At 44.8% G+C, this 15,607-nt stretch overlaps 1 protein-coding gene across 1 annotated transcript; it reads left to right on the top strand.

The window, feature by feature from the left end:
• Nucleotides 1–849: 849 nt before the first annotated feature.
• DIPK1C (divergent protein kinase domain 1C) lies at nucleotides 850–14,631 on the top strand. The gene is made up of 4 exons (XM_051612577.1): nucleotides 850–1,120; nucleotides 6,554–7,231; nucleotides 10,957–11,121; nucleotides 12,115–14,631. Exons 1-4 carry the CDS (start codon nucleotides 938–940, stop codon nucleotides 12,328–12,330), a joined length of 1,242 nt encoding a protein of 413 aa, XP_051468537.1. The 5' UTR covers nucleotides 850–937; the 3' UTR covers nucleotides 12,331–14,631.
• The last annotated feature ends 976 nt before the right edge of the window (nucleotides 14,632–15,607 follow it).

Here is a 15,607-nt window from a genome sequence, read left to right on the forward strand (position 1 = left end):
CTCTTCCAGAGGGCAGGGAGACAATTTGTCGTGCCCAGCGCCCCTGGACCCAGTGCACCCCCGCCCTGTTTCGGCAGTGTATTCAACGGGGCCGTCCCACTGGCTTTCTCCGCCGACTGCCGAGGGACCCGGGACGTGGGGGTGCCGGGACAAGGGGGTGCCGGGCGGGATCCAGCCCGTATCCCCGCGGTGGGGTCAGGGGGCGGGCGAGGGGAGCCTGGGGGAGCTGCTGAGGGGTCCTGGGGGCTGCGTTAGTGAACGGGCACCTGAGTCGCTTCTCTCCTTTTCTCGTTTAGCCGCGGGCGGGTAAAACTGGAGAAGTTACTCCAGAATAAACAACTCTTTTTTCTTTTTTTTTTTTTCTTCTTCTTTTTTTTTTCTCCCCCTCCATTTGACGGGAGGCGAAGCTTTCACCAGAAGGAGCCGTCAGTCTCCAGGCTGCCTCTTTCAAAGTGCCGGGCAGCCGCCTGGGTGGGGAAAGGTTCCCACAGCAGCTTCCATCACCCTTCAAAACCCCTTTTATTCTCGGGTGAGAAACTGAGAGGAAGAAGGAAGGAGGGGGGGAGTGGGGGCTCGGGCAGAAGCCGCTAAGTGGCTGCAGGGGGGGCTTGGCACCGGGGAGCGCAGACAAAAGCCGGCGGAGCTACGTGGCTTAAATTCAGAAGGGGCGCTCCGGGCTCCGCGAGGGCAGCACCGGCCCGGGGAGTGGGGCGGGAGCGGGGCCGGTGCCGCGGCGTGGGGGGGTCCTTACGCCCCGGGGCCCGAAGAGGCGGCAGGGCTGTGGGGGGAGGTAGCGGCGGGGCGGTGGGCGTTTGGCGATGGGCGCCGGCAGGGAGCGGGACAAGCGGGGAAGGAGGGGAGCTGGGCGTCCCTCCCGGCCTTCGCCGCCGCTCGCTGGGGGCTGAAGCGGCCGCCCAAACCGAGCCCGGGCGCCACGATGAGGGGTATCCCGGGCTTGAAGCGGCTGCGGCTCAAAATCTGGCGGCGATGCACCCTGGTGCTCCTCCTCTTCTGGGCTGCCTGCTGGGTGGTGGTGAGCGCCCTGCTGTTCCTCCTTCACCGGAGCGTCTTCTCCGAGCGCTGCACGGACGAGAAAAGCCACCGGATCCTGGCGAGGCTGGTACGTGCCCTGGAGGGACGCGGTGCATCTCCCGGGGGCTTGCCCGGCAGAAGGTGACTCCCGGCAGCCCTTCAGGGCTGCGGTGAGCCCACCACCCACTTTCGGGCACCCCTGCCCGCCTCCGTCCCGCCGGAGGGGCCGCGACACCGGCGCGGATCCAGCCCCGGTGCGCCCAGGCTGCCGCCTGCCTCCCTCCCTCCCTCCTTCCTTCCAACCTTCCTTCCTTTTCACCTCCCTCCCTCCCTCCCTTACCGGGACGAGGGCAGGTGCAGGCAGCGGCCCGGCTGCCGGCGTGGCCAGGGGTGCGTTTCCCTTCCCCGGTGCATGGAAAGGGCAGCTCGGAATCCCGCACGCTGCCTAGAGGGAGGAAACCCCCCTCCGGTTTGTGCGTGGGTTTGTTTTTGTTTGTTTGTTTGTTTGTTTTTGGTTTTTTGTAGGTTTTGTTTGTTGGTTGGTTTTTGTTTGGCTTGGTTTTTTTTTGTTGTTTTGTTTTAATTTAGCAGAAAAAGTGTTTTTTCTACAACAAATGCCACGCAGCCTGTAACGCCTCCTCTTACGCCTGGCGGCGGCTGGCATTTAAGGTGTAGTTATTTAGTTATTCAGGATTCAATAAAGGATTTGCTAATATTCTCGAAATTTCTGTTAAATAAAGGAAGATATTTAGAATTGTGTAGGAAACTCTCCGAAAGGAGGAAAAGGGTGGCTTAATCCTTTGAGTTTATTTTTTGTTTCTTAATTAAGGTGTTCCTAGTGCCAATGGTTAGATGGGAAAGGAGGAATCCTAATGGAAATTAAATAACCTATTAGTACAGCAAGCAAAAACTGATGATTTTTTTTTTCCTAAATCGTGTGTAATAAAGGAAGAGGAACTACAGGTAACAGTCCTGACAGCGTGTTTTAATGGCAGTGAGATCCAGTTCCTTTACCCCAGCAGCCAGCTTAAAGTACAGCTGAGCTCAGGATTGGAACTGAAGGAATAAATCCTGCCCGCTCCTTGTGTGGCTGGAAAAGGTACAGAGGTATGGAGCTGTAAGGAGCTGCCGAGCTCAGGAACATCCAGGCACTTGCCATCACTTTCTCCAGCAAACGGATGAACAGAGACTTTGGTGCTGTTCTTCAGCTTGGAGAGCATTAGGCACGACTTCAAAAACCCAGTCAGGGATCGAATTTCAGGCACAAGCTTGGAAAGTTGCCTCTATCACCAGACCCTCCTTCCAGAGGAAGAGTGTCTGAGATTGCTGTGCTCACCTGTTTCTATAGGTGAGTCTTCCATAGCACCCTCAGGGTGAGTAAGCAACAGTTTTTCCAAATGATGTTAGAAAGGGATTGTACTTCCATTGGAATGATTAGAAAATGAGCTCATCTTACATCAGCCCTGAAATAAGTCTTTACACATCTTCTGAGCACAGTAGGAGCTTTGCAGTTACGGGAAGTGCAGTTAATCTGCAGAACAAATAATCTGAGACCTTGAGTCTCACGCCTTTATTAGGCAAAATTTGACTTTGAAGAAAAACTCTTTTACTAGTTATTTGTTGTATTTTCAGTAGGAGATGAGAAGATGAGCTGTTTCAAGCAAGCAAGTGAAAATTGCATGGGTATATACTCTCACAAATGATTTTTGTAAGGGTTTCTTTCCTTCTTCTGAGCAGATGTCCATCTGTGCAGATGTGGACAGCACTGGCAAAGCTGAAGTAGCACAGGGCATTTTGCAGAGAGCAATTTTAACTCTCCAAAAGGCCACTTACTCTTTCCTAATACTGGTCTTGCCTTCAGTTACACTGAGCACACTAAATCATAGTGATCAATTTCTGTTTTCTCTGGAGCAATTAGTTAATTTCCATACCTTCCAATCCTTTATCAGTATTGCATTTATTTAGGAGAAGTGCTTGATAACAAGGCAGACTCAGTCTCAAGCCTGATCTACACACCAAGTGATGGTGGTACAGTATATTATTTAAATTTATATAAGTTCTAGGTAGGGTTTCCATTAATTTAAACTTTTACATTAATTTAAACCTAGCTTTTAAAACCTGTTTTGGTAAGTGTACTAAGGATATTAAGAATTATGTAGCCAATTTTAAACAGGAACAGATGAGCCAGTCCAAAGCATGCTTGTGTTTGCATTTTTGTGTAGTAGAGCTGCTTCTCTGTAAGGCTTTTGGCTCAGTGTCACTTTCGTGTTTTAGTTTAAAAAATCTGGCACTTAGTGGCATTCAAAGGGCACTCAACAGGTAGATTTAAAACTGCCTCATCGACAGATCTCAAAATGCAGTCTTTAAGACAGGGATCGCAGCGTGAAAGATGGTTTCTTGAAGATTTCTTTGGATAATCGATCCTTCTTCTTATCAGCAGTTACTGTAATGATATAAAATCTTGTATGGTAAAGTTTGCAGTTAGTGAAAAGGTTCATGGCTTGGTAAATAATAAAGAGACCATCTTTTCATTTCAGGGTAATCTGAATCACCTGGTTAAATGTTTTCAGTCCACCAAAATATCTTTCAATGCAATAAAATGGAAACTAATCCACTGGGGACCAAAAGAGTACAAGCTATGCCAATAGGATGGAAGACTGTCTTGTAAAACTGTATGACTTTGGAAAGGACATAGATGTCAAGTAATTGCTTCAATATGAATTACCAGTGCAGTCTGTGCCTAAAAGGCTGAGATGATCTCTGAACATCTCCAAAAAGGAGAATTAGGGAAGGGCTATTGGCTCCCTCTGCGGCGCTGGACAGCAACATTTGGTTCTGATGTCTCTCCTTCTAAGGCTGTTGGAAGGAAAAATGGAGAGAAGAAACAGGGAGGGAATAAAACCACAAAAATCTTCCAGGGGCTGATAAAATAAGGATTATAGTAGGAGGACTGGAGAGCTCAGTGTATTATGCCTATGACAAAAATATAAAACTCTAAAGTTGGAATAAAGAGAGGAGGGAGGAGTAGTGAGGCTATAAAGATGCAGTCGGTCCTTGCTGACCTTCTAGGTTATAATGAGCAGGAAACGGAAGATTTTTTAGAGCCATTGGGTGACTCACAACTCTCTACATTCTGTGAGTAGGGAGAGGCACCTTGAAAATTGTTCAGACTCCTAGATTGCTTATTTGAGGAACCATTTTTTGAAATTCTTGCTTGCACTGGTAACCAGCAAAAATGTTACTTCTGGAAGGCAGATCTGCATTTCATCACTGTGAGACCAGGAGCTCCTTGGTCAAGCCCTTTTTTACAGATCCTTGTTTGCAAAACTCTGCAAGTTTGGTGTAAGAAGAATCAAATTCAGAGACTGTTTGTCAGATACTAGGTTAACAATCAAAGATTTATGGATTCAGCTGGAACAGTGGGCAAGTCCTAAACAGCAGCCAGGTTCAAATATGACTCATGTCCTATGTCTGGGAAATGTGAGACTGGTTTTTTCCCCAACTACTCTTTCTGATTAATGTCATAAAGAACAACATGATTGCAACATAGGAAAAGAAGCTGCATGGTCATGTTTGACTGCAGGTCTTCTGGGCATGTGTTCTAGATGCAAGAGGTCCATGCATATGGACCCTCTAAGAGTAAACATCATGCACCACAGTAAAATTGTCCACAGGGGCATGTGTTCAGCCCTGTGGACCAAATTACAGGAATAAGTCCTGTGTCCTCTTACTGTAGAAGAATTACATTGTGGTTTTCTGAACAGGAGAGCAATGATTTTAAACGTGATTATATGTCTGCTCCAAAGAAAACCTTCCAAATTCATTCTGTTTGTAATCTTCTTTCTAAAATTGCTTAAAGTTCCAGATGGTAAGAACTGCTCAACTACTTCTGTTAAGAAAATTACATTTTCTACTTAAAAAGGGAAAATAATTTTGTAATACATTCACAGGAGTGGATTTTCAAAAGCAAGAGTATTGATCTGCATGTTCTGACACCTGTGGACAGCCCAATGAGTCTGCTTGACCATCCTGATGTGGATGCAGATGTGTGTATTTCACACATGTATATCACTCATGGTCAGGACATTCAAGCCAGAGTTTACGTACCTGTCTCTCCTTGCTGGCATTGACTGTTCTCATATGGGCTGTGAGAGCATCAGAGTATAAATAAATTTTATGCCTGTCTGAACAGCCCTCAGTGAGCTGTCTTAGTCAATTTATCACCATTCTTGAATTTTGGACTTAATCCTCCACCCATCCTCCCGTGTGTTGTTTAAGGTTGGGTTCTGAACGCTGCCTGGCATCAGAACGTGTTCCTCTGGTGCACTCCTCACAGACTGCCCTAAGAAAATACATTGCTAGAATTTTCTGATTGTGTTTGTTGTGCATGTAAGAGCAAGTCACAGAGGAGGTGGGGGTCAGGCAGCCGCTGCAAGTACTCCACCTTGCAGTGGGAGCTGCCAACTTGTTGAAATGAAGGTTCAAATGCCAGAAAGCAATGAAGAAGGCGGACACTGTCAAGCCGCCTCCCAGATGTTTGGCTTTCTACACCACCACAGTCTATTCCCCTTTCACCAGAGACCTCTGATCATCCCCTCTACCGATTCACCCAAAACAGTCCCTGCAGCTGCACTTCTGAATGCCCATAGGAATATAGCAACAGCCTACAGTTTTGGAAACGATGGTATGGAAACAATTATGGGTTGAAGGAAAGAGTGGTGAGGGAATCCTTGCAGTTCTTGCATTAATTCACAGTGACCACTTAACTATCGAGCAGCAGTTTCTGTTTTTCCATGGGCTGATTTTTTTCCAATTTAAAAAGATAAATATTTAAGCAATTCATGTTAAAATGTCACTTCTGATAAGGACATATAACACCTGGAAAGGTATTTTTGTCCTACAGCATTTTCATAGCTACAAATTCTAAAAGGTTCTTTGTCCAAGAGGCATTGAGTGCACCCTCTGTGTTTCCTGGTAGTGCAGAAGAAGGTTCTTACAGCTTCCTTCAGGGCTTGTGGAGTGCAAAGTTGAAACACACAGGGCTGTAGAAGGTTGCAACAATCCAGCTTCCCATGGATTTTCCAATAGTTTCAGTGAGGATGTCTCAGTTATGCTGCCCTGAACCTTCCAGAGAATTCCTGATTTACAATGAAAGTTGTCTTCTGGACTTAAAATGTTACAGCTCGGAATCTCACGTAGTGCAGGCAAGTGTGTTCAAAGCTTTTCTCAATTAAATCATATGTGGCAAGAACTTAGGAGTAACAGCTCATCTAGTCCGTTTCCTTGCCCCCCCAAAACCTGTTCTTTACCATCCCTTGCTTCAAAGCAAGATTCTTCCTAGCAAGAGGTCTCTAGAGACTTCTGAAAAACCATTCAGTCACCCATCGATTGCAGAAGGTGTGTGCTTGTGGTACCATGACTGCTGCAAGCTGCTAAAACGTAGGACTGTTGCTGATGCTTTGCCTTTCTTCTAAGTCCATGTGTATGGTCCTGCTATGAATATTTTGCTTTTCCACTCCAGTGCCTTGACTACACCAGTGGAGCCCTGACTGGTGACCTCTGTGAAGACCTGTGTGTGGCACAGAAGCTGGTGTACAAACACTGCCTTTACTACGACAGAGGTAAGAAGGTCATCCAGGCTGACTGGAGAGGCCAGCCCATCATCCTGAAATCCAAGAAGGAAATCTTCTCCAACTACCAGCATCTCAGTCTGCTAGAGGAGGTGGAAACCCAGGATATTACTGAAACAGAACTTCTGCTGATGGTGGCTTTGGAGGTCAAAAATGTCCTGGGGCTAGAACTGTCTAACAGTACTGTGGGACCCCTGTGGACAAGGAAGAAGGGACCACATTGGAAAGCACAAGTGGCCAGCATGTGGTCCTTGCTCCAGCAGGAGGAATATATCTACTTCAGTTTGCTGCAGGACTTCAGCAAACACATGCTACGAATTATTGGCTCTTGTGGGCACTTTTATGCTGTGGAGTATCTCACAGCTGGACATGCCTGGCACAAAACTCTTTTTCCCTTGGAAAACATGGTTGGTCCCTCCCTTGTAGGCCACAGAAGCAGGGTGAGAGCCATCATTGACATTGCACTCAGCTTTCTGGACATGGTGCAGCATTTTGATAATGATTTCTCTCACCGACTTCACCTGTGTGACATCAAACCAGAAAACTTTGCTATCAGGCATGATCTCACGGTAAGTTGGGTCTTTCGGGTGGTATTGCAGCAATTTGAGGTCAAATTCTAGTCTGAAAGTGGCTGTGTAAAAATACTTCCCTCCTTGTACAGCTTTTGGCCAAGTTTTTGCAAAAGCCATGTATTTACAAGTGACAGGGAAGCTTCCCTACTGCTTTTCCTCTTTGTAATATGTGTAGCCACATTTCAGAGCACTAAATCCTGCTGCTTGTTTTGAGAACTGCTTGCTCAGTTCTGATTTGTTTCACCTACTCAGAGGCACCCGTACTGACAGGGTGCCTTGGATGTGGTGAGGGATACCTCCTGAAGACAAGCAGGAGGTCTCAAAAGCTGTAAATGAAGCTGTAATTTGAGTCACGGCAACTATTTCTAGTAGTGATGCTGAAAGGAAAAAACTGTTTCGATTTCAAAGCTAAGACTGAGTTTTCTGGCCTGACACAAGAGGAATCCCCCACATCCAAACACAAACATTAGAGCTTTAGTGTTCAGCTTATCTGGTGTGGAAACGATAGTGACATGAAACACCCTGGTACTGTTACTCTGACTTTTTATTGTAGAGCTGTAACTCAGACCTGAATAGCTGTGCATGTTTTCTAAGCAGTGATGTAGCTCAGCATCACATTGCTGCATATATCTTCCATTCATTTTGTGGACAGGAATTCTGCTGGTTTCAGTGAGAATTGTGAGACAACGTGCAGTATGTGTTTGAACTAGGCTCACCATTTGCAGTGACATCAGTGGAGTTTCTGCACCCTGAGTGGACAGAAAGCATTTTCAGGGACTTGAGTGCTGTTTTCAGTACTCACTGAGTGTAGATATATAACCCTCACATCTTAGGAGTACTAGGCAAATATTGCCTAAACATGTAGCCATTAAGAGCAATTAGAGGGCTTCCCCTTCAACCTTTCCTCCTGTTGTTTATTCAGGTGCAATACAGCAGTTGGAACAGGGAATGGGTGAGGAGCTACAGCAAGAAACTAAAGCATGCAGCAGGGATTCCTCGAGACAGGCATTGCCCATTTTTTGAGATATGCAGGGCTATGACTACGTTGGTGACCACGTCGGAGCCTCTATTTTAAAGCCTGCTTAGAGGAAAAGAGATTTCAGTTAGGAAAGGAGAAATTACATTTAATGTGTCTTCTCTTGCAATTATTTTTGGTGAGACTTGCTTCTCTAGGATCATCCCATGACTTCTGGAGTACAAAGAAACAACAGCCACCTTCTGGTATAGGAAAGTACACTAATCTAGTATTTTCTAGGGGAAAAAAAAAAAGAAAAAAGTGAGTTGCCACTCACACATGGCTCTCTTTCCCAGTTGTACATTACACACAGCTCAATGACATCTCCCATTATAGCCCCACTGGGCTGGAAGACAAGACGTATACAGTCAGAAAGCTGGGTGACAGGACGAAGAAAGGTTCTGATCATTAAAGAAGGAAGCAGACGAAGAAACAGGAATACTGGCTGGTTTTCCCACCCAGTTCCAGGATGGGGACACAGCAAGGCAACTTTTTTTTTCACTTGCTTGTTTATTGTACTTTGTATAGGATAATAATAAACACCCATAAAAGAACCACTATTCCTCATCCCAGTAATGAGACTACTAATGCTCAAATAAATGTTTCTGGAGTGCAGTAATTTCACTTCAAGGATTATTTTCAAATGGTGGGGATGGCCTCCAGCCCTCACTCCAGCCTTCACATGCTGTTCCTGCAGCATGGAGGGGAGAGGCCACTGCCTGGTAGATCATCCAGGGGAATTTTAAGCTGCCATGGAGATAGACAATGTGCAGAGTTGGAAGGAGATCTGGGTAAATATACAGTGCTTCAGGAGAGCTTCCTCTTTTACCAGTACCTCAGAGAGATCTAGAAAGATAGCAGCACCTTAAACAATACTTTAAATCAGGTCAGGAGCCAAGGTGGGTCCTTCCTGCATTTCCTTAGATACCTTCATCATCAATTACAATCATAACAAACTCCACCAAAATGTAGCTGTTTATAGGTAGAGTGTCACCCAGATCTATCTTCACAGGGTCTGGCTGGATGCCCACATGTTTTTGTAACAGATGAACTTCAGTGGAACTGCTGCAGCCTTTGAAAGCCACACATTTGGGAACCAGGGCAGTTTTTCCTAGCTGAGCAATTGATCAGATTGTCAAAGGTGCTCCGTGCTGGCAGAGATCCCACCTGGGAGCTGCCACAGCCCCCCCAGCACTGGGGAAACCCTGCACGGCTTCTACTGTCTCTTCTCCAAAGAAGTGAACAGCAACATTGCAGAAAGCTTAAGGAAGTATAGAAGAAAAGAGAAAACATTTGCCTGTCCAAGCGTGTGAAATTCCTCAGGCTATGTCCTCATTATCGAGCTCTTCAAGAAGCTTAAAAATACTTGAGTTTTTAAGCTATGCCTCATCACTTTAATATTTTTCCCTGGGGAAAAAAGGAGTAGAATAAAATGAAGATTAGACTGTTGCCTTTTTGCATGTGGAACGTTTATTTGTCCTTTTGCCAGAACAGACACCTTTAGTTCCTGGGGTTGATCCAGTTGCTGCCTCAGCCGCACAAGTTCTGCCTCCCCCATTATTTGTGAGGTCGAAACATAAAAATAAGACTGTCATTTGAGGCCAAGTAACTCTGCTTTGCCCTGGTCTCAGACCTTCCATACCCCCCCATGAAAATGCGTGTCAGTCCTTGCAAGGGAACATCTCTGGCCTTCATTGTCAGTGTTAAGCTCAGCTCTGAACATAGGCTGAGGGCTGTTTCCAAAGGCAGGCTGCCTTCACTGTGGTCACCCACAGTTTGACCCACATAGAGCAGATGCTATTCCATTATTGAATTCCCTGTTTATTGCTGTCATTTTAATTTTTTTAGTGAAATATTCATGGGGGGAGTGACACTGGCAGAAACTGAGGCTACAGTCCTTCACTGTCAGAGTGGTCTCCCATCTAGCAGTTCTGCCAACCTCTTCACGCTGCGTATTCATTGTTTTGCAAGCCTTATGTTAGGGCAAGAAAACTGATCAAGCCCTTCAGTCCTTGCTTTTGCTGCCAAGACCAACTGCTGGCTGGACTGTTATGGACCATATTTCTGGACAAGCAGAACAAGAACCATGTACAATAATTGAATCAAACCATAAGAAAAAGGACTGAGCAAAGCCAGTCCAAATTTTTAACAACGTCAGGGATCTCTTTCTACAGCTGACCAGACACAAACCCACTGAATGCAATGGCAGCTTTTGAAGGAGCTGCACAAGTTGCAGGTAATTCTGTGCATCCCACTGCTTCTCTCCACAATGGTAAAGTCAAGGGTTAAGTCTGAATGGTAAATTGTTAAATGATACCATCTGGCCTGTGGGTAATTTTGCAGCATCATATAATTAAAAGGTTGAGTTGCTATCTGCAAAGGTGCAACAAGGAGTAAATCAATCTTCAAGTTGGATAGTTCCAGTTTAAGGACAGTCAATGCAGTTGACCTCAGGGACACATATTGTTCACAAATAGTTTTCCCTTTCAGGTGCTATAACCACTGGCTGGTTTTGTTTATAAAGTGGTATTTATAACACTAGTGCAGCTCAGTTAAGCAAAATAAAGCCCCTTCATTTTGATCCCAATTCCCCACTGCCAGATGCTCTCAGCACAGCATTTCCAAAAGCAAGCAGCAAAGAATGCTTGCTCAGCCCTGACCTATAGGCTGTGCCATGCCAGATCTGACAGCTTGTTTTGATCCACAGGTGGTGGCCATTGATGTGGATATGGCCTTTTTTGAACCCAAAATGAGGGATATCCTCGAACAGAACTGCACAGAAGATGAAGACTGTAATTTCTTTGATTGTTTTTCAAAATGCAATCTGAAAACCAGAAAATGTGGAGCACAGAGAGCCAATAACAACTTGCAGGTGAGTAGCCACAGCTGCTTTGTGCATCCCTTTATTTTAAAATCACATTGACTACAAAATGCATGGCATGCACTAGGTGACTGTGAGATAAAGGCAGTCACATTTTTAAACGTGGCCACGTAAGTGCCAGTTCCATTCAGATATCCTATCCTGGAGCATGCAAAGAGACTATTATATTCAGTAGTATTTATTTGTCATGTTTTTGTGTAGCTGTTGGCCCAATGCTTCTGATAGGAGAGCGGAGGAAGTAGGAACAAGGGATTATTGTCTTGAAGGGGGTCTACAAGAAAGCCAGGGCAGGATTTTTTGCATGGGCATGTAGCAAGAGGACAAGGGGCAATGGTTTAAAACTTGAGGAGGGGAGATTTAGATTAGATATTAGGAGGAAATTTTTTACTCTGAAGGTGGTAAGGCACTGCAACAGATTGTCCAGGGAGGTCGTGGAAGCCCCATCCCTGGCAGCATTCAAGGCCAGGTTGGATGGGGCTCTAAACAAAGGTCCCTTCCAACCCTAACTTTTCTATGATTCTGTTAGTGTCTCCATTAACGGCAAAGTTGTGGCTGTCCACATGTAAGAAGTGTGGGGTTATGAATGCAATTCTCTACTCTACAGGTGTAGTAAGTGGATATAATGGAGAGAGTAGTCTTGGCCCTGGCATGAGGTGTCTTATAGTTCACCCAGACTGTGCTTGTGGGAGGAACTAGCACAGCAGAGAGGCTGAGGGAAAGTAGCTGTAGCTTGACAACCTTTTGTCTGCTTCTCTTGCCCCCTCATCCTCACCACTTGTTATGCAGAAGCAGAGTAGTCTGAGAAAAAGGGGAGTTTCTCAGCTAGAGCGTAGCCTTTATGGATGCTTCTTCTCTATACCTCCCTTTCTGAAAGGCAGGAGGCGTTTCAGATTCCAATGACATTTTGTTACAGTGCCAGAGAAGCAGCAGAGCATTAGTTGTAGCTCCTGAAAGACAACAGTCTACTCTTTTCCCTTTCCTCAGGTAATTTGTGACAAAATATTCCGTCGCTGGTTTTTCCCAGATCTCAGAGGACCATCGGTTTCCCTCCCCCTGCAACTGCAGCTGCAGAAGGCTGTGCAGGAGTGCGCTGAGCCAGGGCACGGGGACACTGCCAGGCACCAGAGGACTCCGAAATCTCTCTCCAAGTTATATCACCTGCTTCGGGTCACTCAGCAAGAACTGCAAAGGGCAGAGTAGACACAAACAGCAGAACTGCAAAGGCCACATCCCAGCCACTGCTGAGGGATGTGGTATATGAGGAAGCCTGTGTTTTCTTTCTGTCTTCCATCCTTCCAATCCATTGTACTACCTTTACAGCACATGGATTTTTTTTTTCTTCTTTGCAAATGAAATTCATGGCTGCAGGTGCAGTATGTCCTGTTAATAGCCTTTCAAGTGTTAAATTGTTTTACTTTACCTGGATTATCTTCTTGCTTATTTTCCTGAGCTAGGGCTTGTGCTCTCCATCAGCATTCAGCATATCATTTGCTTGCCAAGAGCTGTAGCTCTGATAGCATCTGTCTGAGTGGGGTGCTCAGAATGAGGATGCATTTACAGAAGCAAAGTGTTAGTAAGTGCAGCAAAATGAGTGTCAATAATGAAAATATTGTGTGGGTGCGGTTAAGTACGTGTCTGGTGTTTGATTTAATTTCTCTGTAGAATTAGGGTTTTAAAAGCAGGGACAGAGTGTTCTCAGCATGAAAAAAAACAACCTCAAATTGGGAAATGTCTTATCACATGAGCTGAAGAGTTCCTTTTGTACAAATCAGTCCTGTCTTATGCCCCCAAATGCATTTTCTGTGGTGTCTTGCATTACGTGTGCCATAGCTAACTTTCTGGGGAGAAACGATATGAAGGTACTTAGGACTTTTCTAATAATAATGTTTCTAAAATAATTATCCCCTTGTTGAGTTCCCATATGGGTACTAATATTCTTCAGTGGTATGAATAATGCTACTGAATTTTCCTATGTGAACAAGCCCTCAGGCAATTGAACATCAGAACACTTGATAAAAAGCACTCCTTTGCCAGAGAGCAGAATTACCCAGGAATGCCAACAATCTGTCCTTTGCACTGAACAGAACAATATCCAGACCTGGAGTTTTCTTGCAGAGTGTTTTTTTAATGAACAAAAGAAAATATTTCATAAGAATTCATCATTGTGCAATCACTTACATAAATAAAGATCCCTAGATTAACCCAAGGTCTTTAACTTTACCTTGCAAACATGTGTAGCTATGGCCGGAGAATCTAACACGAGGATTCAGAAGATGTTGCATTTATTTAGGCCAAGTACCCATGAGCTGGTTTTGGCATGAAGATGTTAAAAACCCCACAAACAGAAAAAACAACAGCCTGGGACAGCCCTCAGCCCAGAACTCTTCAATATGGATACTGGCAATACTGGTTTGTGGATATGAGACACATAACAGAACCTAATCTTTCTTGTCTTTAGATCTCTCAGCCTTATGACAGCTCTGAAGCCTAAATATCAATTTCTGAAGTTGCTATTTAAAGGTATGTTTAAGGCTGCCGGTGACCAGAAAAACGTGAGCTGCTTAAGAGACCTTGACACTTATCAAAAACTAGCTCAAAATTCCAAACTAGTGCTAGTTTTTCTTCTGTTTCTTGCATTAAACTATCATGATTTTAAAAATTACTGAGGTCCTGAAAAAGCTCAAAAAGAGGGCAAGGCTGGTGGCCTTGCCTGGAGCTGAACTGAAGACAGGCTGCTGCTAAGCCAGAGCTACAAGTCAGGAGTCCTTGACTCATAAAGTTGTTCACGGTCTGAGCTACTAACCAGTGAGACAGACAATGTTTCAATACTTCAGGGTCATCCTTTGGAAAAGCAGGAAAGCAAAACAGAAAAGGAAGAAACCCAGATTCCAGAAGGAGTCCTGTTACAAAGCTGTGAAACTGATGAAAATAATTAAGGATGGAATCAGATTATGGTAAAAGTTTGGTGACAGTTAAAATATAGAGTAGAGAGAAGGTGTGGAAACAGAGACAAAGGAGAAATAGAAAAATGAAGTAAAAAAAATATGGCCCACTTTGTGAAAATGTGATTTATGATGTAACATTGAATGAGCTGGAATTTAGTCTGGGGAAGAAGAGACTCAAGAGAAGCGCAGTAAAACTTTTCAAAAACAAAAAGTGGCTGTTACAGAATAGGAGCAAACTGTCCTGTCCAAGTTTCCTTAGTGGAAGTAACAGTGAGTTAAATTGTAGCAAGGAATATTCAGGTTAGACATTTTTTTACAGGTTTTCTAATAGTAAGGAACAGTGGAGCTATGGAATAATCTGGGAAAACTTCAGTCCTCATAATCCTGATTTTTAACTACAGGTGAGAGTGATACCAGGGGTGGTGTATGTGCAGTTATGCTGATGAACTTGCTTTGAGGTAGACTTTTAATCCAAGACTTGTTATTCTGTTATTATCAGTGCTCTTGCCACTCCCTCACAATAAAATCCACCAGTAATGGTGCAGTAATGGGTAAACTCTCTGCCTTGTGTGTGCAAATCCACTGGGTCCCCTGGGAAGGGAAGGCACAGAGATCTCATCTCCACTGTGCAAATGACTCTACAGAGGTTGGTGATGTGATCAGGGTTCATATGTTCTCCACATGATTTCCCTAATGAAGGCACTGATCCTTGCTAGGTCAAGAGTGGCTCAGTATACCCCAAATGCTTCTGGGAAACTTGCAGATCTTGTACATTAATTCTACTCCCATTAATTCTATCCCCAAGCCCAGAAGGTACCATCAGGGAAAAGCAAGCATCATGCAGACACTTGGCGCATTTGCAGCAGTGTTACACTCCACTGTGGCAGGGCTCCCCTTTCCATTTTCAGGTTTGCATTTCAAACAGGCTATATTTCTGTCTGATGTGATGTTTCAGTTTTAAAACAGGAGGAAAAAACATAGCAAAATGAAAACTGGTGGCAGTCAAATGCTGGTGGAATGTCATTCTGCTCTGAAGGTCCTTCTCCTTGGCAGGATTTAGGAAGGGAAGCTGCCTTTGACAGATTTCTCCAGACCCCTCAGGGACTAGCAGAAGCCACCTCCACCTGGCAGGGACCTCCTTCCCCCACACCACACACTTTCCCAGGTCATTAGGTTTCACTTCTTTTGGGGATACAAAGAATAATCCTCTGAAACCTCTCAAGAGTGACACAAATGGGTTATTTATAGTTGGCTGGGCTGTGAGATTGCATATCAGTGATGCAGCCCGCTCTGGCTGGCTTTGGCACACCTGCACGGGTGAGTAGAAACACAAGGAGAGTCTGACGGGCTGTGTGAACACAGAGCTTGATTCTTCACTGCCCCCCATGTGCCTGCTAAAGTCAAACAAACTTGGGAAATGGGAGAGAAAAATACTACCAGTGAAGTAAATAAAATATTTATTTAGAACAGGTATCAATGCCAAAAAACAATAATAAAACCATAGTCATGCCTTTGTATCCCTGGGACAGAAA

Source organism: Apus apus, chromosome 2 (genome assembly GCF_020740795.1).
Source record: "Apus apus isolate bApuApu2 chromosome 2, bApuApu2.pri.cur, whole genome shotgun sequence".
Taxonomy (NCBI): Eukaryota; Metazoa; Chordata; class Aves; order Apodiformes; family Apodidae; genus Apus; species Apus apus.